The 23,096-nt window shown below is 41.4% G+C and overlaps 2 protein-coding genes and 1 long non-coding RNA gene across 7 annotated transcripts in view; 1 reads left to right on the plus strand and 2 right to left on the minus strand.

Moving 5' to 3' along the window:
- The first annotated feature begins 10,924 nt into the window (after nucleotides 1–10,924).
- Nucleotides 10,925–17,950, plus strand: LOC101745245 (juvenile hormone acid O-methyltransferase-like). 2 transcript variants are annotated; one of them, XM_038014629.2, is made up of 5 exons: nucleotides 10,925–11,720; nucleotides 13,079–13,447; nucleotides 13,921–14,092; nucleotides 16,223–16,331; nucleotides 17,612–17,950. In XM_038014629.2, exons 1-5 carry the CDS (start codon nucleotides 11,680–11,682, stop codon nucleotides 17,770–17,772), a joined length of 852 nt encoding a protein of 283 aa, XP_037870557.1. In that variant the 5' UTR covers nucleotides 10,925–11,679; the 3' UTR covers nucleotides 17,773–17,950. The 2 variants fall into 2 exon arrangements, with proteins under 2 accessions (XP_037870557.1, XP_037870558.1); XM_038014630.2 differs by lacking the exon at nucleotides 10,925–11,720 and adding an exon at nucleotides 11,757–12,705.
- LOC134199834 (uncharacterized) lies at nucleotides 12,817–13,380 on the minus strand. The gene is made up of 2 exons (XR_009974476.1): nucleotides 13,258–13,380; nucleotides 12,817–13,177 (listed from the first exon to the last, which is right to left on the minus strand). It is a non-coding gene; the product is annotated as an uncharacterized LOC134199834 (long non-coding RNA).
- The window catches only part of LOC101745389 (uncharacterized), a 35,661-nt gene continuing 29,877 nt past the window's right edge, over nucleotides 17,313–23,096 (minus strand). For 2 of the 4 annotated variants that reach the window (XM_062671404.1, XM_062671405.1), the window contains one exon: nucleotides 22,953–23,094. Coding sequence is in view for 2 of the 4 variants with exons in the window: in XM_062671403.1 (XP_062527387.1) it covers nucleotides 22,897–23,094 (198 nt within the window). In the remaining 2 variants the exon portion in view is untranslated. Of the gene's footprint in view, nucleotides 17,363–17,997; nucleotides 21,406–22,848; nucleotides 23,095–23,096 lie in introns of those variants that run through there. The other 2 variants (XM_062671403.1, XM_021350128.3) reach the window with 2 other exon arrangements.

Below are 23,096 nucleotides of genomic sequence, written 5' to 3' on the forward strand. Positions count from 1 at the left end.
CTTGACTCTTTTCATAACCGAATGAATTTTCATCTCAACTGATGGTATCTAATACACAGAATATGCCTAGGTAGGCTGGCCTACTTATTTCTGTGCATAGCTACATACCTGGCAAGCAGATACACAAAACGTAAAAAACTAGCTTGACCTGATTCACCTTGGCTTTTGGGGTGAATCGGGTCACATATGGGGACCATAGTTTTTCGATAGGGGTGGCACTGTTTAGTTGTTAAGCTAGGTACTTACCTTTAGGTAATTCGCTTTTCAATATCTTTAATCAGTTACAAAACTCTGATGACTAAATTAAACACTAAATAAAAGTCCTTTTCAATTCAACAAAATTCAATCTTGCAAAAGCATTGTGACAACCCAGATTCGTCCATATTCTGCCCCTAGTCCCTATTCACCCCAATCTACGGTACAAAGTTTTTGCTTCACGTATTAATATATATTTAGATTGTTCATAGACAGTATGTCAATACAATTTTAATGCATTTGCACGATAAAAGCAAATGTGTACTGTTAGGAACATTAATTTTATTAACTTAATTAAGTAAATAGAGCTAAAACATCATTGTAAGTAAGATTTGATTTTTTTTCAACACTATAGTCATGAAATTGTTAGGATAATTTTATTTAAATTTTAGTACCATAAACATAAATGTAAAAGTAAAATAACAAACTCTATCGAAATATGATAAAAATATATTTATTTAGAGTCAATATTACTAAAGTGGACAGACTATTGACTTGTAGAATAATTCATGACTTAAATACTAGTTTCATGACTATCATAAACTTTGGTTTACTTCCGCACTGGAAAACACGCTGGGCGATGCACGTAAATACTGGCATTACAGACTGAGGGAGGGCAGAAGCCGGACTTTTTCTTGAAGTGTACCGGATAAAGCAATTTATATACACTAAATAATGTGATTCCTAGGTGAAATTGTAGTCCCACCTCGACCAGGTATCCGTCATACATACGTTCATATACACGTATATAATCAAAGGGAATCTCCAACATTTAAAAAAAGGTGAAATTGTAGTAATAAAGGAAATATAAGTAGACTGTGTTTGGACTTTTCGGCGAAAGCCAAAAGTCCAGGAGTGGGATCATCAAGGATGTATAAAATTTCCTTAATCGTCCACGAAATGTAAGTTTTTATTTATTTATTGCTTAGGTGGGTGGATGAGCTCAAGGCCCACCTGATTAGTGGTTACCGGAGCCCATAGACATCTACAACGTAAATGTCGCCACCTACATTGAGACATGATTTCTTTAAGGTCTCAAATTATAATTTTGCGGGTTTGTTTTTTTATTACACAATGTTATTCCTTCACCGTGGAAGTCAATCGTGAACATTTCTTAAGTACGTAGGTATTTCATTAGAAAAATGATACTTCTCTATGGGATCCGAATATTGTTGTATCGCGAGATACGATGCACCGGACGTTTTATCCTTTAGGCCACGACGACCTACGAAGTAAAGATGATTTTTTTTTCTTTTCCTTGAAAGTCCTGGACCAAGCAATATCAACATCCAAATAATAGAAAGTTTCGATTACTGCTTTTCGTCATTGTTTTTTTTGTTGCCGACATATATATTTTTTCTTTTTCATTTTTACCTTCATGTCTTTTTGTTACTACTAGTGGTCCCGCAGTAGTCGAAATTAATCAAATGAAATTTTATGTTTAAACATTGTTATGGTTCTATTGTCAAATACTATTATACTTATATAATATAATCACAGATTTCGCCAAAACTACACTATACATACCTGCCGTGCGGGTGGGGATCCGGCGATTTCCTCCTGTGGAAAAAAAGAAAAAAAATACGTAAATAATAATAAAGGCAAACAATATTCATCTATTCTCAATTTCACCACAGACTTTAAACACTAACAAAAGTTTGACAATTGACAATAAACAAAGAGTATAATATAAATATTATTTATATGTGTTGTGTTAAATACATGGTAGTGTCTGTAATGTTTTCTTTATTTATTTAATGTATCTTTTATGCCTTATTTAAAAAAAAAATATTATCATTGCGCACTTCTTCTCTATATTCTCTATAAGTGTGAAAAATTTCATACTCCTCCGTCCGCGCAATTTTTGTAAAAAGGGATACAAAGTTTTTGCTTCACGTATTAATATATTACTATTATTATTGTCTTTATTTCTGCTCTGTCTTTCCTGAGAAACTAAAATAGTAGTACCAGCAAAATTGCTTAGATATACGTACATATGTATATCTGCTACTTTGGAATTCCAAAAAAAAAGCATCTTAATGGATTATAAATTGTTAAATTAAATGGAAAATAATTAGGCGTAAACCGAGGGTGTACTTATTTGGTCCGAGGTCCAGCATCAAATATCTATATTGGAATTTCGTATGGTCCGAGATAAAGGGTCGAAATTTCCTAATGTCCGAGGTTGAAGGTTGTAATTTCATACTGTCCTAGGTCGTCCGAATGACCGTATAGTTGAAGTGGAGGAGGGTGGAGGGCTTCAGGTAGCTTAATCCTCAGAGCCTGGACAGGTCCTTAAATATTTTAGGTCAGTTAAAATTGGAAACTCCAAGGGTACAATAGGTCTGACAGAAATTCATATTTATCCAATAACAAACTTACGAATTCTACAGCGGGTATCAGAATTTCAATTACTTATCTACGTTCAAAACCAATGAAAACTGGATCATTAATAGCTCTACTGACAAAACAAAAAAACTGGTCTTGGAATGATACGTTTCAAATTGAATAAATAAATCAGACTAATGCTAATGGCATACTTTTGAAATGTCACTTGCATTTAGGGAAATAGTGATTTGCGAAAACGACGCAAAATTACTAATCACAGCCATAGTTGAGTTCTTGATGTCTTGAATATTACTCGATCGATGAGATAGCTGTGGTTGGTAAAGTGTAGAAATTTCGTAGACATGTTTGTTGTACATGGTATGTCAAGGCATTCCGTTCTGAAAGAACACTCGCTCACTTAAAAACCGGATATAGTTAATGAAAACCTCTATCGGATCGGTTAATGTTGCGGAGAATATTCAAAAATTATAAACTAAAAGCTCTTAACACACGGCAACAGTTATTCTAGTGAATTAATTACGAACAGTTCCCGTTTATTGCGAGATAAGTCTCTTATTACGTCAACGAGTCGGTACGAAGCGACGGACAATAATACTATTTGTTACCCGTCCACTTTGATAAAGCGGCACGACACGAGAACCCTCTCATCGTGGCCGCCGGTAACTACATTCCCGATCCTGCGGAAAGAATGGAAAGCAGTCGACGTCGCCCCAAACTCGTCATTTCGGATCCTCCCGATCCACTAACGGTGCTCCACTATCAGTGGGTCGCGTTTCCAATCCGTTGGTAGATTATGCGGAGCACGGCTCTTGCTAGGGTTCGTGTTAGCAACGTCGTCAGGTTTGAGCCCCGTGAGCTCACCTACTAGTTAAGGTTCCGCTAAGGCTAGCAGCTTAGGTAGGAAAAAAAAATGTTACCTGGCGATTGCAACTTCGTAATCGCCGTTATATTTATAAAATAACGACTCCGTGCTACTTCAAAGTCTCTCATGTTCTGGTTGTAAAGTCTAACAGGATTTTTCGATTACGAAATGGCACTTCATGCTTGTAGGGCACCTGTCGATACAATATCGCGCCCTAAATAATAAGACAGAAAAGAATAACTACCCTTTACTTAGAATTGAGGACTTACTAAACTGGCTAGTTGGAAATACGATATTCACATCCTTAGATCTATCTACAACCAAATACCGAGATAACGTCGCAAAACCTTATTCATGACTCCACACTATCAATTACAATATAATCCGATGCCATTGGATTGGAAAATATACGTCGGTATTTATAAGTACTACAAACACGATACTGGCGTAATTCAGAATCGTATATGTTTTCATTGATATGGATGATAACTGACGAATAATTTTGAAGAATTAATGATTTGATTAAGGGAAGAAACAGGAACTTTTGCGAGAAGGAGGGATTGCTTTGAAAATAGCAAATGTATCTTTTTCTTCGAGGTTTAAGGTTAGTGCAAAGTGCTGACGAGCTTGGTCCAGAAAGACCGAAACGATGTCTAATTTGTGTTAATCTCAAAAACCAACATGAACTACGTTAATCAGTTGGTATTATTGTTACGTTTTTTCAGAAGATATATCAAAACTACGCATTGGTTGTTGAGCTACTAACATAACTTCTTAAGAAGGACCAAGAGTGGATATGGAACGAACGTAGAGAAAAATCCTTTTCACAAATCAGGGAGTTGCCGTATAAACAGTTCTTGTCTGCTTTGTATAATCTGCTGGCGAAGACTGAACTATATAAAGACATTATGTAAATGTGGCTTGGCTGATATTCTAAATACTTCAACGTAACGGTAAAGGCATCCTATAGCAAGTGTCATATTTTAGTCGAAAAATCACGCCAGGTGATACCACTTTTTTTAACTCGAAACCTTGACTATAATAACGTCATTAAGCCGATTTAGTATCTCTCTTTTCGGTATATGTTTTATTGTACTGACTGATTGTGATGGTGTCTGAGCGACACTTATAAAAAGGGACTTGGTATCTTTTATAGCAAGGCTTTGGAATCGACTTTCAGAATTTGATAGAAATGATTTAGAATGAGCTTCAGATTTAGAGTGATTTAGAACAAGCCACCATGGGGTAAATGTAAAGGAGAACTGCGTCTCATTGAAAAGGTTGGTTTCACACCACCACGCAGTCCATTTAGGAAATTTTGTCAGGACCTAAGCAGGAAACTGTTACATATATGTATCCATATTATGTATATATATTAATAGATATTTTGAAAAGTTTATAAACATTACTCCAGTCAAAAATATGAAATCAGCGACTACAATCAAAGTTTTGAAAGAACGCATTGGTTTCTGCGGAATTCTCATGACTTGTGCAAGTTAGTGTTTGCCCGCGCGGCCCGCATACAAATAAACTCTCTCCAAGTTATCCAATCCCGTTTCAGCAAGATAGCCATCGGAGCACCATGGTACGTGAGGAATGTCGATCTTCACGACGATCTAAATTTTGAATCGATACGTAAGTATCGACCTTACCTTAAGATAGCGTTAGAACACTCCCGGGACCTGAGCGGGCCCCCCGGTGCGCACTCTGCGTGGCCGGGGGCTCCGTCTGTGGGGGAGTTTTGCTGGACTTCCGCCGTCGCGCGTCCGTAGGTGGCGGATAACGGGATCCTCTGGGCGACATTCCCAGAGGTATCGTCCGATCTTTTTCGTTGCAAGGATTCTTAGGTTTAGGTCCTAGGTATAGGGTTAGATTTAGATGTAAGTTAAGGTCCTAGGTTTGGGGTTAGGTTTAGGATAGCTTAGATAGGCTTTGCAACGAAAGAGATCGGATGACGCGGACCAAAATCAGCACTAGGAGGAGCGGAAGGACTGCGCTCTCCACGCTCCTCACTAAGTGAAGAGTGCTCCTTCTGGAGATCGCAGCTTCCGACGACACTGGTTCGCCGGCCTGCCGTGAGCGGTGGCACCCTGTGCCCCGTAGTCGTGGAAGTGAGTCAGCGCTGCATTTTCGCAGCTGCTGACCGCTGGTTGCTATGTCCCCGGCTTCGGCTACAGGGGAACGCCCCCCAGATATGGGGGGTACCGGTTCGGCGGCGTGGCTTCGTGGTTGCTCGTTTCGAGCGTCGGGCGGTGGTCTGCCGAGTTGCCCTGTGCACCCGGTGGGCTGCCGACCAACCCGTAATCCTCACTGAGTGGGGGGCGGTGGCCGCTGCCGCAAGGCACGGGGTCGCGAGGACGTAAACCTCTATAAAAAATACCCCAATCCCAAGCTCCGATGCCCGGTGAAGGGATGAATGGCTGGAGGGAGTCCAGTCCCGAGGGCATCACCTGATCCCAGGGGACCTCACCCCTGGTTAAATAAGAAAGGAAAAAAAATGAACATGGACAAGGAACAGTATTACCCCAGGAGGGTACCTCCCGCTCAGCGGGAGGAGAATCCCTCCGTGCCTCCGAGCATTCGGAGGCACGCTGCCCCTCGTATTCTGGGGGGGGCAACAATTGCCTAGAGGAAGGAGGCGGCAGCACGAGCCGCGAAAAAGATCTATTCGTGCACCCTGAGCGTTGCGACAGTGCACTCTCACTGCGCTCGACGCGAAGCACTGCGAGGGGCTACGCGTCGAGTGGTCGAGAGTCGCCGCTTTTGCTTCGGAATACTACCGGACGGTTGGCCAGCAGAGCCAACGCTGATGCGAAAACTCGGAGGAAGGTGGCGAGCAAATCAGGCTCCTTAAAGGGCACGTACGTGCATGCCCTGAATTGCGTGGTCACTGCCATGGGTAGGCTCCTAGAGGCATTTCTCCAGCGCACTGCCACGGAGGAAACAGCTGGCCTGCGGTCGCAGCTGGAGAGCTTACAGGCTTTGTACGCCTGCGTTCAGAGTGAGAATGCAAAGTTTCGGGTGGAAAGTGTAAAGTTGCGGGAGGAGATGGCCGCAATGCGTGTGGCCATTGATGGTGTAAGGAGACAGCGGGGCTGTTCGGTTTCCCCACCACCACCGCCCCAAGTGCAAGAGGCCATAGTGGCGGAAAAAGATAAGGAGATCGAAGACCTCAAGAGGCGCCTAGCCATTCTTGAGGCTCGCACCTCTACAGTAGTGCGCGCGAGGCCACCGCTGGCACACGAGCAGCCAGCGCAGGTATCACTAACGCCTAAGACTGCGGCTGCACCGGCGTCCGCGAACGCCACTGCGGCCAAACTGGCTACACGGTCCAAGACTGCTGAGCGACGAACACCCGCCCAGCCTGCGAGGCCTCAGGCTGCTGCTTCTGCCCCGCCCCAGCCTTCGAAGGCGGGGCCTGGCAGAAGCCGCAACAATCCAAAGGAGTGTGTGAATGCCGCCCAGCCAGCGCAACACCCCCAGCCCCGTCCATTGCCTCCCGTCCCGTCCAACATGGACGCAGCCTGGACGACGGTAGTGAAGCGGGGTCGAAGGAGGGCGCAAGACGTACCTAACCCCCGTCCCGTCCCGACAGTCAAGGCTCCCCAGGTAGTGGGTCGAGCAGCAACTGAAGGGAAAAGAAAGGGAGGGCGCAAGGCAAGAAAACCGCGCGCCCCGCGGTCGGCGGCTGTCGTATTGGAGCTGCTGCCGGCTGCCAAGGAAAAGGGCCTCACCTATGGGGAGGTGATGGCCCGGGCGCGCGCTAGCGTCGACGTGGATGCCATGGGCGTGGAGGGTGGCCTCCGAGTCCAGCACACTGCCAACGGGGCCCGGTTGCTGGAGTGTCCTGGTGCCAACACCAGTGCGGCCGCGGACAAGCTAGCAACCCGGCTCCGTGAAATCCTGCCGGACCCAGAAGTGGTGCGTATAGACAGGCCCGTCAAAATGGCAGAAGTCAAAGTGACGGGCCTGGATGAATGCGCCACAAAGGAGGAAGTGGCCGCCGCCATTGCATCGCAGGGCAATTGCGCCCTTACGCAGGTCAGGGTGGGAGAGCTGCGAAGCTCTTACTCTGGAGCCTTCACTGCGTGGGCGCGTTGCCCTATGCAGGCGGCCACGCTCCTGGCTACGCCTCCACAAGGTCGGCCCGCCGACTCACCAGGGAGGCTGCGCGTGGGCTGGGTGATGGCCCACGTGCAGTTACAGAAGGCCCGCCCCTGGCGATGCCTCCGGTGCTTCGGCACCGGGCACGGCCTCGCCAAGTGCCCATCGGCCGTGGACCGCAGCGGGCTTTGTTTCCGCTGCGGCCAGCCCGGACACAAAGCGGTCTCCTGCACAGCCGCCGCGCCACACTGCGTGCTATGCGACGCGGCGAAGCGGCGGGCCGATCATCGGGCTGGGGGCCCGGCCTGTCTTTCCGCCCCCTCCTCCACAAAGAGGAGGCGTGGCGGGAAAAAGAAGAAAATAGTAGAGGAAGAGGCGGCTGCGTGTAAAGCAGCCGGCCAGTCAGTTCCCGCCGCGGCCGTCGGGCCGCAAGGTGGGACGGAAGACGAGGGAGCGATGGACGTGACATTTCAATAATGGATCACGTCCATCGCTTCCTCCAAGCGAACGTGAACCACTCCGCCAGGGCGCAGCATCTCCTCGTCCACACCGTGGCGGAGTGGTTCATCGACATCGCGATCGTTGCGGAGCCATACTTCGTACCTCCTGACCGGGAGGATTCCTGGGCCGGAGATGTTGATGGCTCCGTGGCGATCGTGATGCGACAGTCAGCGGCGTTCCCCCCCCTTGGAATGGTGGCCAGGGGATCCGGGTACGTCGTAGTTAGGGTCAACGAACGATTTGAGCTCTCCGTTTCCACTTCGTTGAATGCGCCGGCCGAAGACGCCCACGGCGAGGAGGAGCTCCCGCGTAGCGCTCCCCGATCATTCCCACGATGGGCACTGAAGCGCCTGAATAAGGTGCTCGCGGTGGAGGTGGCCACAGTGGCCGCGTGGGCGCCGATGCCCGCGCGTCTAGTGGACGTGGAGTCGGAGGCCGATTGGTTCCGGGGTACGATGCGTCGCGTCTGCGATGCTGCGATGCCCTGGGTCAGCGGCCGCGCTCCACGTGGCGGTGCGTATTGGTGGATGCCCGAGATCGCACTCCTCAGCGAGGAGTGCGTGCGGGCACGCTGCCGAAGCGTCCGCCACCGCCGTCGCCGTCTTCGCGGTATGGATTTCGCGGAGGTGGCGGCCCGCTTACATACCGACTGCCGTGAAAAACAGGAGGCTCTGCGGCGGGCCATCGGCGAGGCCAAGTCTCAGAGCATGAAGACGCTCCTGGAGACGCTCGATCAGGATCCCTGGGGGCGCCCGTACCAGACGGTACGCAAGAAATTGCGACCGTGGGCGCTCCCGGTGACGGAGCGTCTCCAGCCTCAGCAGCTGCGGGATATTGTCTCCGGGCTATTCCCGCGGATGGAGAGGGACTTTGAGCCCCCCTTCATGGGCGTGCCGCGACGCCTTGACGTGAGCGGTGATGCCCCTGCTGAGGTGGTCCCTCCGAGCATATCGGAGCAGGAGATTCGTGCGGCCGTGTCGAGGATGCGGAGGAACGACGCGGCCCCCGGCCCTGACGGTGTTCACGGTCGGGTTTGGGATTTGGCTTTCGGTGCCCTTGGGGACCGGCTCGTGCGGCTCTTTGAAGCCTGCCTCGAGTCGGGGCGGTTTCCAAAGCAGTGGAAGACGGGCAGACTTGTTCTGCTAAGGAAGGAGGGACGCCCTGCGGACTCACCTGCGGGGTATCGTCCCATCGTGTTGCTGGACGAAGCGGGAAAACTGCTCGAGCGGGTGGTGGCCGCCCGCATCGTCCAGCACCTGACGGGAGTGGGTCCTGATCTGTCAGTGGAGCAGTTCGGATTCAGGGAGGGCCGCTCGACCATCGACGCGGTGCTGCGCGTGTGCGCCCTCTCTGATGAGGCTGTCGGCCGGGGCGGGGTTGCACTGGCGGTGTCCCTGGACATCGCCAATGCGTTCAACACCCTGCCCTGGTTGGTGATCGCGGGGGCGCTGCAGTATCACGGCGTCCCTGCGTATCTCCGTCGGCTGATCCGTTCAGAGTAGGGGGGTTCCCGCGGTCAACACTACAACTAGACACGCGGCGCTGGTGTTCCGGGATACCCCGCTGGGCCAGAACCAGCCTGCCGGGTCGGAACGCGATACACCGCCGACCGGGTTGCTCTTCAACAGTATGTTCGGCGACGACAGCGACGACGAAAATGCGGACCGCATCGCAGTCCGCAGCCGGCGACGCGCCGTCCCGTCCTCCTGGTGCCAGCGCGCTAGAGTGACGGTAGCGTGCGGCGCAGCCTCAACCCCCTTAGGTCGCCCCATGACCATCACCGGGAGGAGACTGCCTCCTCATAGGGGCTGGAGCTGGACAAACGCCCTCCTCCGACCCCCGGCTCGACGGCGGCGGCACGGCGCCGAGAGGGAAGAAGAGCTCTCCCTCTCCCGTTCCGCCGCCTCCTTCTGCGAGATGGTGGACTCGCAGAAGTCGAGCATCGCCTGCCAGGACTCGTCGCTGCCGAGCATCGTAGCCACGATGGTCGGAAGCGACAAGTCCGGTCCTATTTTTGCAACGAGGACGCGGCGCTGCTCCGCGAAAGCGGTGCAGTACGCGAGCGTGTGCTCCGCCGTGTCCTCGTTGCAGCCACTACAGTGGTGGCACTTCGGCGTCGGCTCCCTCCGGGCGACGAGGTGCAGGTAGCGACCGAAACAGCCGTGTCCCGTGAGCACCTGCGTCGCTCGGAAGGTGAGACGTCCTCGGTCGCGATTCACCCAGTCCGAGAGGACCGGGCGGATTGCCTCGACGGTCCGTCGCCCGTAGGCGGGGTCCGCCAGGCGGCGAGACCACGCCTCGAGCACGGCACACCGAGGTTGAAGCTTCCGCGCTCGAACTTCCGCCGCGCCGGGACGCGGCTCCCCCCTGGAGCGGAGATCGCATCGCCACGCGTAATCCGCAGCGAGAGCCTCCGCTTCCAGAAGTACTCGAACTTGACTCAACGCAGTTCCACATCGTATGATGCCTATGTCATATCGTTCGTACCAACCTGCGACGATCACCAGTGAAACCGCTTGTAACTAATACAAGGATGACGTCTCCAAGATGAACAACGGTGCGTCTATTGTATCACGCACCGCTACCCAAGATGGCCGACCCTGTGTAGATACATCTATATAGTTTTACGGTCTTCCGCCATTTATAATTAATAGAAAAAGCGCCAGGACCGAACCGCTTTTATCATTATCCATTAGTGTGAACATTATTATTCTGAATTCGTTTTTAGTATATAAGTGTGTGTCGTTGTTATTTTGTTCGTTGCGCTTTGTTGTAGCATTGTACATACCCAATAACGAAAACTGCATTAAAGTAAGTTGGAATGACTTAACATCTTAACTTTCCATACATACTCTATGCCAGGGGTCGGCAACCTGTTTGTCCTTAAGGGCGCAATACTAAATTTGAAAATCACCTAGGGCGCATATTTTGCATATAATCAACAGGTATAAATAGGCATTAAAAAAACAGATTTTTTATAACTTTTATTTTGTTGGTGTCATACATAATGATACATATAATTCAGTGTGAAACTTTGGTGTCCATATTTTCAGGTAATTTCTTATAATTGGGGATATATTTAGAGTTCCCGGTCCTTAAACAATTATCTAAATGTGAGTCATTAAGCTTTGTTCGGTATTGAAAGAAAATAATTATTTCGAGTTACTTGGTAGTTTTAAATGCACGGTCTACGCGTTGTCTGTTCGAAATACGATCACACACTAACAAAAAATATGTGCGTGCTATTAGATACGCTCAAGGTTGGCAAACTGCTAATCTATGCACAACCCTAAACTCTACTGACTACTTACTGTATATCACCGTTTGACAAGAGTAAGTAAATCGCTCTGGCTATCATACATTTACATTAGTCCAGCGAGGGCGCATTAAAAATAGATAGTGGGCGCCATGGCGCCCGCGAGCACCGCGTTGCCTACACCTGCTCTATGCAGTCTTACGTTAGAGTATTATTGGAAAAATACATAATATATGATATATAATTTTTTTTAAATGTTTTTTCTACGAAACTAAAATCTTAGGATCTCTAAAACGCGTTATAAATACGACGCCCCGTTGACTCAGAGCGTATTGTGTGGAATAAACTCATTATGGTTGGACAAAATACATTCGACAACGGAAATTCGCACAGGTATTTTAATATAGAATTTTATTTACGCATGGTTAAATTAACGTTAAAAAGAAAACATATTATTTTCCGCAATGTGGAGAACCTAAATCATTAAAAAAAATTGTTATCTATTTATTACACGCTTTATATTAGCTTCACTTGTATGTATGTTTGTAACTGACTCCTCTAGACATTATTTTGACCCACTTTAAACGGCCAGATTTCATTCAAACTTTGTAGATTTATTGAGGACCGATGACAATACACTAATTTGATAAGATTATTCCATTATTCAATTTGCAAAATAACATTTTTGCCAATTTATATAATTTTTATCTATAGTCGATAAGGCAGGAATTGATGTTAAAGTACTTAATAGTTTTAAAAATACGCTTTTATAGCAAATTTAACTAAATAATGAAAAATAAATAATAGTTAATAAAAACTAAAAAACACGCTTTACACTATTTTATACTTTACACTACTTTACACTATTTTCAATTTAAATTTATTAAAATTTATTTTCTATTGTTTAGTTGAATTTTATATAAAGCGTGTTTTTTCGTTTTTTTAGACTATTTATTAGTCTAGTCAACAAGTGCCTTTTTTTAAATTATAAATATTGGTCCTACAGTTCCGGGACGCTTAAATACTTCCAATCAATATGAAATTTGTTTAACCGCGATAGATCATTTAGTTCAAAAGTTACACAGTTTTGTGTACACCAGAGTCACAGTAGTGAACAAAAATTTAAAAAATTCTACAAACAAAAAGAATAAGAAAAATTTAGCTTTTTTTTAATATTTTTCCCTCGATAAAATTAAGCATAGATTCCCTCATTTCGATATGTGCACATTATAAAGAATCACACTGTAGATATAGATTATTGAGAATGCATTGAGTGTTTTTAAGCCACCGTACTTGAGGTGGAGCGAGTCAAGTAGGCAATATGTCAATAATGTTTTCCATTATTATTTTTAAATCTTTAGCTCGTCTATCAACATAGGTTAGTAAACACTTTTTAAAGATTGTATCTATCAAGACTTCATAAAATAATATTTTAGAATAGTATATTCCTTGACAACTGGGAATGTGAACTTTCTATCTTGCGCGCGAATTTCCTTTTCTGTGTTTTGCCTTTTATAAAAAATTTAAAAGATCTACAATATGTTATTGCACATTTCTATTTAAATTGTAAAGAAATAATTTGAGGTTTCTGAAGTCATGTGAAGTAAAACGGGTTCGAAGGTGTTCATGGTAGCAACATGTTGGCAATGTTTAATATTATTAATGGGCGATCTTTTTTTTTATCTTTCTGTCAACTTAACTTACTAAAAATAATTTAGATTGTATCTTCGAAAATTCTATTTCATTCTCAGGATTTTCATGAACGACGATGCAGAGTTTTACGAAAATAGTAACAGTATTCAGAGGCAGGATGCAGCTGACACTTTAAATGAGTATTCGTCAAGATTAAACTGGAAAGAAACGGGAGAAAGTATATTAGACATAGGATGTGGCGACGGAAGTGTCACTGATATCCTGAGATCATACTTACCAAAAAGTAGAAAGACTTTGTTGGCCTGCGATATCAGTGAGAGAATGGTCAAGCACGCCGAAGGGCGTTACGGAAATAACACGACAGCATTTACTGTACTTAATATAGAAGGTGATATTCCCGATGAGCTGAAAGGAAAATTCGATCATGTTTTCTCATTTTACGCATTACATTGGATACAGAATCAGGAGTGAGTCTTATGCGTGTACTATTTTTATGGTTGAAGCCAGTTCAAAGTAACCAGTCTTTCTTTCCATACCGAGAATCTTAGCCACAGATTTGAGCAGGATTTAATTCTTCTTCTTCTTCTTCTCCATCGCTCCCTCATTGCTGAGGATCGTGACTCCGTTTTAGCTTGTCGACTGTCAGCCTCCATCGGTTCCGGTCAGTTGCCTGGTGTAGTGCAGCTGTAGGATTTAATTATTTCCGTCAAAATTAAAATGTATTCGAAAGTTTGGTGATGTGGGATATGGCAAACAAATGGGTATGGAGTTCATACTTATTCGGTCTATTTCTGCCACTCACCGGTAATGTTTTCCTCGAGCAAATAGCAATTGTGATATCCGACATGCGTTCATACTGTTAGATGCACTACATTGCGTCTTCAATCTATTATCCGATAATATATTGTTAGAATAATATTCTGCTGTTTTTTTCTTTCAGAAAAGGATTTACAAATATTCATAGTATGATGCGTGATGACGGAGAATGCCTTTTAACCTTTCTCGCATATTCGCCAATATATAGTATGTTTGAAGGACTCAAAGACACACCCAAATGGACTGCATGGCTTAAGGATATCAATCTATTTCTTTCGCCTTATCATGATTGCATGGTAATAACCTTAAATCAACAATAATAACAACTGTTTTTCTTTAAGTTTTACAGCGTTGTTCTATCTGTTCTAATATGAAGAAAATAAATTACTAAGAGTTTACCGCAATAAATAGTTGGTTACAGTGCATTATTTTATTACATTATTTTATTATGACGATTTTATTAGCTTCAGACGTATGTATGCAAGTAGGTATGTAACGGAATGTTTTGACATAATTTTGATCCCCTTCAAAACGTCGGATTAACTCAAAATTTGGCATATTTATTATGGACCGATGACATTCAATATTTAAAAAAAAAAAGAAAAATTTGAAATTCACCTAAAAAATGAAAAAAAAAATTGAAAATCCAACTAAAAAATAGAATTTTTTTTTAATAAATTTGATTTAAAAAGTGTAAGAAAAAAATCTAAATTGTGTAAGAAAAAAGATTTTTTCTAAAAGTTTTTTTTTAAATTTTTTTAAACTATTATTTATTTTTTGTTAAATGTTTATCGCTCGTAAACAAACATGAATTAAAACATCAATACGTCACGCAGCTTAAGACACAACGTCCAAGTCTCTCATTCTTCAAAGCGAGATGCGTGATTATTTCACCGCCGAAATAGCCTCAGCCTCCTGTTACCAGCACTTATACAGGTTCTTTTTATTATACCTACGTCGTTATTCTTTAATTGTCGAAGTTACTCTTGAACTCCAAAGAAGTACATATTTCTTTAGAAAACTAGGTTTCCAGTATCAATGCAGGATTTGAATACCTGTATTGTTACTTCATTTGATACGGATAGACATAATATTTTCTCCTATAAGCTACGATGAATTCAGATTTATTAACTGTTTTGTAATTATTTTTTCCTGGTGGCTTAAAGATTTAAATCAATTTGTTTCGCATTATCATGATAGTATGGTAATAATATTTTTATTTTAAATATATTAATAACTAGCTGTACTCGCCCGCTTCACTGCGCATTTAAAATTAACATTATTATTTACAATCATATAAAAATTAGCCTATCCATTAATTACATGTATTTTCTACACGGATACCAAGTTTCAAGTCAATCGGATGCATGGTTCAGTAGTTATAACGGAACATCTGTAAAAACCACTGTAGATTTATATATTAGTATGTGGTAATATATCGATGATTAGTATAGATAATATTTTTATTTTAAACTAGCTGACCCGGCGAACTTTATTCCGCCTTAGAGGCGGCAATAAATGAGCAGACTTTTGATTTTATCAAGATAATTTTTTTATTTGGATAATTAATGTAAATTAAAAGAAGCAAGTGTTTCAATGATTCTTTATTGGTCATTTATTTTAGTTGTAATTATTATTATTATATTTTTATTTCACTCGCAATGTTTCAAATCATAGCTGCATTACGGCTTCGTCGGGAAAAAATTGATCGTGTTGATCGCGGCATGGCTTTCTTAATATTTATCTCGGCAAAATAAGCTAATAGAAATTCGAAACAAACACATCAACCGGTCAACTTCAAAACTATACTATAAATAACCATAGACTACATTACGTTTAGCTGTCAGTTACGTTTTGTCATTCCATATCAGTTGCGTTTTGTTATACCACGTTTTATGTCACGTCCCACGGGAACATGATAAAAAGTATCCTATGTCCTTCTCCTGGTTCTAAGCTACCTCCCCACTAATTTTCATCCAAATTAGTTCAGCCCTTCTTGAGTTATAAATAGTGTAACTAACACGACTTCCTTTTATATATATAGATATATTAATGTCATTGTATTCACGAATGGCTTCTGCTATGGAAGTATTGCCTTGTGTAGTAAAATAAAATACGGGGATTTAAATAATTGAAAATAAATATTACAAGCTTATTGCTCATTTCAAAAATGTTCGGTAGCTACTAAGTTCATATTATTGAATTTTGATTAAAAAAAGGCTTTCTGATACTTAGTTTTGTCTTTAATATGAATGTCCCACGTGCGACTATGTTGGAATATCGTTGACACATCGATAGGCGGAGAGGAGAAAATTATTACCAGACTGATTAGTACAATTTACTGGAAAAATTAAAATGTCTTAAAATAATTCAATCGCTGTATTCTTTTGTCGTACTACATAATTAATTACTTACATTGGTTTCAGGAACCGGATCGTGTTATTGAAAAACTGTTTAAGAAAATTGGCTTTCGATTCATAGATGTTCGTTCCAGACAAAAGAAATTTGTATACAACAAGATATCCGATTTCAAAAGTAGGTTGAAACTTGTTTGCTAGAATTTTTGTAGTTGAAATTATTTTGTTATAAATTATGTTTTTTGTGATGTTACTATGTTTATAACATCTGTTGGTTACTTCATCTAAATAAACATACATGATAATATGTATGTACATGTAAATTGTAAGTTAGTAATTAATTAATTATGTAATCCATAATAAGCAAAAATGTTTTTATTTTTCCAAACGAAAATTAGAAACATGCCAAATCAATAGTTTTAGTAAGTATCTATATGGGAGGATATAAATCGAAAACGAAATCAATTTAGTGCTCCCTCCGTGAGATGTTATGTCGAAATATCGATTTTTCTGGAATACTTTGCTAAGCAGGATTCCATTTTCCATCCAAGCGCAATTAAGCAGGATATCGGTGAATGCGAACAAACCCACAGGCGCAGAACAAACCGCGTCAACAGCACCAGAAGTAGAATATTTTTTTGGACTCTATGTTAAGTAGTGTCCGGAGCTCGTAGATACCACAACGTGATATCTATCCCTCACCTTGAGACATGAAGTCGATGTTTAAATTGTATTGTGTTGCGGCTGATCCACTTTTCAAACGAAGAAGTAGTACGGTGGTAACTGCTCCATTGTAATGATACTTCTTCAAACATTGTACAAATGACGATTGATTTTATCATTTCTAAAATTCTGAGTAGTAGTTACTTTACAGATTTTAGAGTCATTGGCTGCGAAATAAGCACGAGATTAAACTAAATTTTTATCGCTATTTAATAATTTGTGAAATCTGGATATTTGTTTTTGTTACATCTATGATACATAGGGTTTTGTTAGTGTACTATGATAGAAAGCCGGCCACCGTCCTCGCCGAACACGTCGCTAGCGACGAAGGGCTCGACGAGTAAATTAACCCATAGACAGCCCACTGAATTTCTCGCCGGATTTTCTCAGTGGGTCGCGTTTCCGATCCGGTGGTAGATTCTGCGAAGCACTGCTCTTGCTGGGGCCAGTGTTAGCAACACTCCGGTTTGAGCCCCGTCAGCTTACCTACACGTCAAGGAGAAGTTGAATTAGCCTCTCAGGCTATCAGCATAGATAGGAAAAAAATGATAGAAAACTCGCATTGTAACAGCTGAGCTAACTTTTTAAATGTTTGATTGAAAACAAATTAACAATAGATGCAATTTCAATCAGGTATTATGATTTAACAATTAACACAGACGTGCATTTGGATTTATATATTTTGTTGTGTTGTAATCTATGTAAAATTAAACACACTAACTTTTTTCATTCCAGATACAGTTTTAGCCATAAGTCCTTTCAAAATCCCGGAACATATGCTAGAAGAATTTTGGGACGACCTAGTGGAAGTGGGAGTAGGGATGCGAATAATTGATAAAAAAAATGATACCGTTAATTTGATATATAATTTGCTTATAGTACATAGTAGAAAATAATTTCTGAATTAAGTGAATTTTGAACTCTAATATAGTCAAGGTTAACTTCTAGGGTTAAAAAAAATGAGTTTTTGTATGATTACGAGCTTTTTAAGTAACGGTTAAATATAAAATAGGTAACAATGTTTAAAATTAATTTATCACGACGATTTTTTTAATATATAATACTTCAAGAAAAGTTTCCCCTAGTTTCATTTATCATAAAATTTACATTTAAAATCTTACCATGTTAATGGATTTTTTCTTTCGAGCACATGCCTTCCTCAGCATCGACGTATTTCGACGACAATATTTCACAATTATTGATAGTACCCTAAAACGAAATTTATCTCTTCTCCTATGCTATGTTTATATATGGAGAGTTAATTATACATAATATTGGTCTATATTTTATTACTGGTGGTAGGACTTGTTGTGAGTCCGCACGGGTAGGTACCACCGCCCCGCCTATTTTTGCCGTGAAGCAGTAATGCGTTTCGGTTTGAAGGGTGGGGTAGCCGTTGTAACTATACTGAGACCTTACAACTTATATCTCAAGGTGGGTGGCGCATTTACGTTGTAGATGTCTATGGGCTCCAGTAACCACTTAACACCAGGTGGGCTGTGAGCTCGTCTACCCATCTAAGCAATAAAAAAAAAAAAAAAATTTGACACAAAGGGCTATAAGTTGATTTTATTAAAATTTAAGAGCATTTTTTATATAAAAAAAATCAATACCAAACTCTGAATACGTTTTTCTTCATGTCCCTTGTTTATTGTTCTGTGTATTGATGGTATGTATGAGGCATGGTATCAGTTACATATTATCCTTGGTATTGAGGCGGCATGTAGTGTCTATCGGGAATAGGCGTTGTCTCCTCGTCGTAGTCCGGCGGACTGGGTAGTTGATTTAGTTTGTCCATCAGCCATTTCAAAGCGTACACAAAAAGACTACCCGCGGAGAAACTTCGAAAAAAAGTAAATTAACAGCTAACTTCATTATAGATATGCAAATATGCAAAATTGCGTAATAAACATTTACAGTCATTCGATTCAATCGCGTTACAGTTCTAAGAGATTTTATTACCATCAATGTGGTCGATAAACAATATAGTCGTTAGTCCAACATTTGGTGACCTTGACTAGTGTATCAATGGTCGGCTTAGATTCCCGATCAGGGATTCCCGATTCCCGATCTTTGTTACAAATGGTATTTAGATTTGGGTGTATTTATTTTTGTCTCAAATATATGTTTACCGTACCGGTAATACATGAGAAAGTCCTGACTAAGGGAAGTTACACGTGGAACGAGTGTTTGTTTACCATAAATAGAAAATTTGAGAAAGTGAGAAGTGCAATCGCTACGTGAACCGTTAGAAAATTAGAATAGAACTTTAGAATTCATTCGGACTCATGAAGGGTCTACGATGGTGACGTAAATTAGATTTTGCCTAGGTTAGATTAATTAAATTAGTTGGTTATATTAAATTTCAGACTGTTTCCATTCTGCCTCTTCATAAGGTATGTAGGGATTTTATAATTGCACTCCTCCATCGCTTACAATGTACCCTAGTCGGATGCGTCAGCTCGAGTCGGCAAAGTGATTTATTTCTTCGATCTCAAACCGAGAACGAATTGGCATCAGGAGCTGACCTCGTCATTGGTTAACTGCTGTCTGTGAGGACAGGAGAGACAGAGGTGTATATTATGGCGATGACAGTCCAAGACAGGGTGAAGGACAACATGGAATTTTTAAACGTAGTGCCTAGCTTGTGGAATACAATAAACAGTCTAAGCAATCCAGTACCTGCTCTGAGCATATTTATTGTTATACGCCTGTTAATATCCTTTATAAGTGTCAAAAAGGACTGAAATTTTTCAAAACAACTACATATTAAAAATAAAATAAAATAAAACACAAGACCAACTTACATGTCTAACATATTCGTTTGTAATGAATGTTAATGAAATTATTCATGTGGATCATCGATATTAGCAAAAATATGTAAATTTTTTATATCTCAAATACGAATTCTAAAACAACTTCGATATCTACACACGTCTGTGTTTCGTTTGCTAATAGCATCAAAAAATAGTAATAGTCTAAACAAATTCAAAACAATAGCCATTGTACAAACGAATAAGTGCTAATAAACATAAAACAAATGCCACGCTTGGTAGTATTTTATTTTTATTTCGTGGAATAACATTACTGCATCGGACGAATCAAATCAAAACTGTTGAGCAGCTGGTTGTAGGTAGGATATGACTAGATTTATTGGAACACGTCAAAAATGTACAAAAATCGCGAGGTATGCGTTATTTGTGGTACCTTGTATTTAATACACAGTCGAAGAGTAAAATAGCCAAGATGCTGGTCTAAGGTCTACAAACCCGCATCTTAGTGGAGGCGTCCGCTATGAGGTCGCGATATAATTTATGTACCTTGGCCTCATTCTACGTAGTCGTTGGACTTTTCGCGATCACTTAGCAAATCAGACGACAGACGCATTAGGCTGGCTTCTTGCCAGCACCTAGAGGCCTAACCAGTCGATGCCTCACCTCTATATAGGGATGGGACTATTCGATGGGCATGAACGGAATAATAGGCCAAACCCTGATCGTAAGTCTGGCGAGGCTATTGCAGTGGCGTGCTATTACGGTCTCCTTTGAGGTGGCAAACGTGTTACCGGGAACGCCACCCTGTATTCTGGAAGCGGAGGCGCTCACTGCTGATTACTAGTGGCAAGTAGAATTCCGTACCTGTCTTAGTGTGATCTGAGTGAGGCAGGCCCAATCATGACGAAACGATAAGGCAGGATCCAGCATCTTCGCCCGGTCCTTGGGAACAAGGCCATTCGTGACCTAGGACGCCTCACTTACCGGTCGGTGCTGAGTTATCATAGCTGCTTCGGAATGTATTTACAACGAATCGGAGCTGAGCCGACGACAGAGTGCCATCACTGTGCATGCGACTTGTGTACCATAGTTCAAGTACGTGAAAAATGCCATTTTATAAAATTACATGGGGGCGTTATTGTGTTATCTATTCTCAAACACCATTTCATGTACTAGTTAATAGTAGTTACTGCTTATCGCCAATATTAAATAGCTCATATAAAAAGTTTATAAGTATGATCGTTTGCCTTTAAGGGCGATAAAAAAAATCTTGTAGGAAATGATGGTCAGCTTGTGTTCGCCTATGTAGTTTGGATAATAAAAGACTGGCCATTTCGAATCGTGGGATTATTCCGTTTCTCGATTCTTAGAAAAAAGAAATAATTTACGTAAATATGCTTATATCATGTGTGACCTTCATAACGATACGACAAAAATTCGAAAAGCCATTTACAACACCCACACACACACAAGTGAGAACAGGGTAAATTGTTGCATATTAATAATGTATCAATAGCGTTGTTCAATATGATAAAAAATAATAAAATTTTAGTGTTTCTTTAAATTACCCATGTAATTTAAATAGAAAAAACATTGAAAAACTGAATGTTTTTAATCTATCCCGGCAGCTGGGGGGGAATAAAGTGTCGGTCAGGCAAAGGCGTGGTTTCAATATCCAAAGGTGGGCTTGGCAGTTGTGCCAATTTTTGCGTCAGCCAAATCAACGCATAGACAAATACACCCATTCCAGCTAGCCTGAAAAGAAAACAAAGATTTTGTAGATATGTAAGTTTTATATATAATCATAAGATTTATACGAAACTGCAGGCTTTTCCTTTTTTTACGAAACATCGACCTCATATTTCATGTTACTTAACTGCTCGTCTTAACACTGGTGTACAATATACTATTTACTTTTTGACTTCGCGAAAACTATGAGAAAACATATAGTATCGATTTGACGTAAAACCATATGCTCGTGATAGCGGATATTTTACAGCTTAAATAAAATATGCGCCAAAGAAAATAAAATAATCCATGTACGCACGTACGTACGTATGTCTGCGACGCTCTAGATTAAAAATGGAGAAAAAATGGTGCGCGTGCATTAATTGCGTAGAAGTGAAACTTTTTTTTGTGGCGTGTAGTATTGTGGTTTTCTTCATTTTTCATTCTTAAACCAAACTTCTCTTGTAATAGGCAATGCAGTGTATAAGAGAAACAACCTAGCTCAGTTTATTCTTTCCTTCTCTCCACGGTCGAGTGGTTCACGAGATGTACTGTCTATTTTTTCACTCTTGCTCTTCTTAAATTGTATATTTTCTTCGTAGCCGTAACAAATTTTACTCTCAACGCGCCTAATGAAGTTTCACCTCAAAGTTTTTAGGTAAATAGACAATAAATTAAAAATTAATTTATGCAAAACTAGTTACTCTGTAATGAATGTTTAGTCGTAAGCCCTTTTTTTGGTCTCAAGTTAAAGTCAAAATGAAGTTGTATACATAGTTCTAAGTTGCTCTTAGTTTCATTTAGTTATAGACTATAAGTTAAATCCAACATTATTTACAATAAATATAAATTAATAATAATAGAGCACTTAAATTTAAAAATACAAATAAGTTCAAGTAAGTAAGTAAATAAAAATTTAAAACATTTTTTTGCATTCACTTTTGCTATTTTGTTCTAGAATATAATACCACTCTCAGGGTATACGATCACTATCACATACTGCCTTAGCATTTAAATAAGTACGATGGAAGAAAGTTTACAAAAAAACTTACATCTCAAACATCTCCGTGGGATTAAATTGAAAGAATTAATTTAGAAAGAATTAATTAGGTAATTTAAACTATGCAATGACGTAAATTGTCACGCTATGCCTGTTGCTGCTAATGTTATGGAATAAACATGCAAATTATGTCAGTATTATTGTTGTCTTGTAAAATTCGCATACCGATACAAAATTTATAAACATCCTTATTATTGGATCATGTTAGAATAAATAAAAAGAAGTTAAATTTATATCGTCATAAATATTACGATATTCTTTAAATGTACTATTATTCTTCTAATATTTGTAAAAGAATTAGTTTTCCCAAAAACTATTAATTAAATCTGTTTTTGTAAAGTGCTTTTCATGATAATTAAAACAGATAACGAGCTTAAATTGAAATTTTGTATTAATTTTAAAGAAGTTACCCGTTTGTGTACTGTTACTGGCTCAAACTATTGCCATGATGAAACAGATTAGCTGAAGATTTCAGCCATTCTATTGCAATGTTGGCGTTGAGTCTTGGATTCAACTAGCTTAGCAAGGAGAGCCCAAGCGTGGCCAGCTCTTCTGTCCCATTTGAGAGCTTGAACCACGCAAGCCGTCGCACACGCCCTGCCTGTGATTTGCTCTTGAGTTTGACCGCCATCTCCACCTTCTCCAACAGCAGCCCGCT

This window comes from Bombyx mori, chromosome 12, assembly GCF_030269925.1.
Source record: "Bombyx mori chromosome 12, ASM3026992v2".
In the NCBI taxonomy this organism is placed as follows: Eukaryota; Metazoa; Arthropoda; class Insecta; order Lepidoptera; family Bombycidae; genus Bombyx; species Bombyx mori.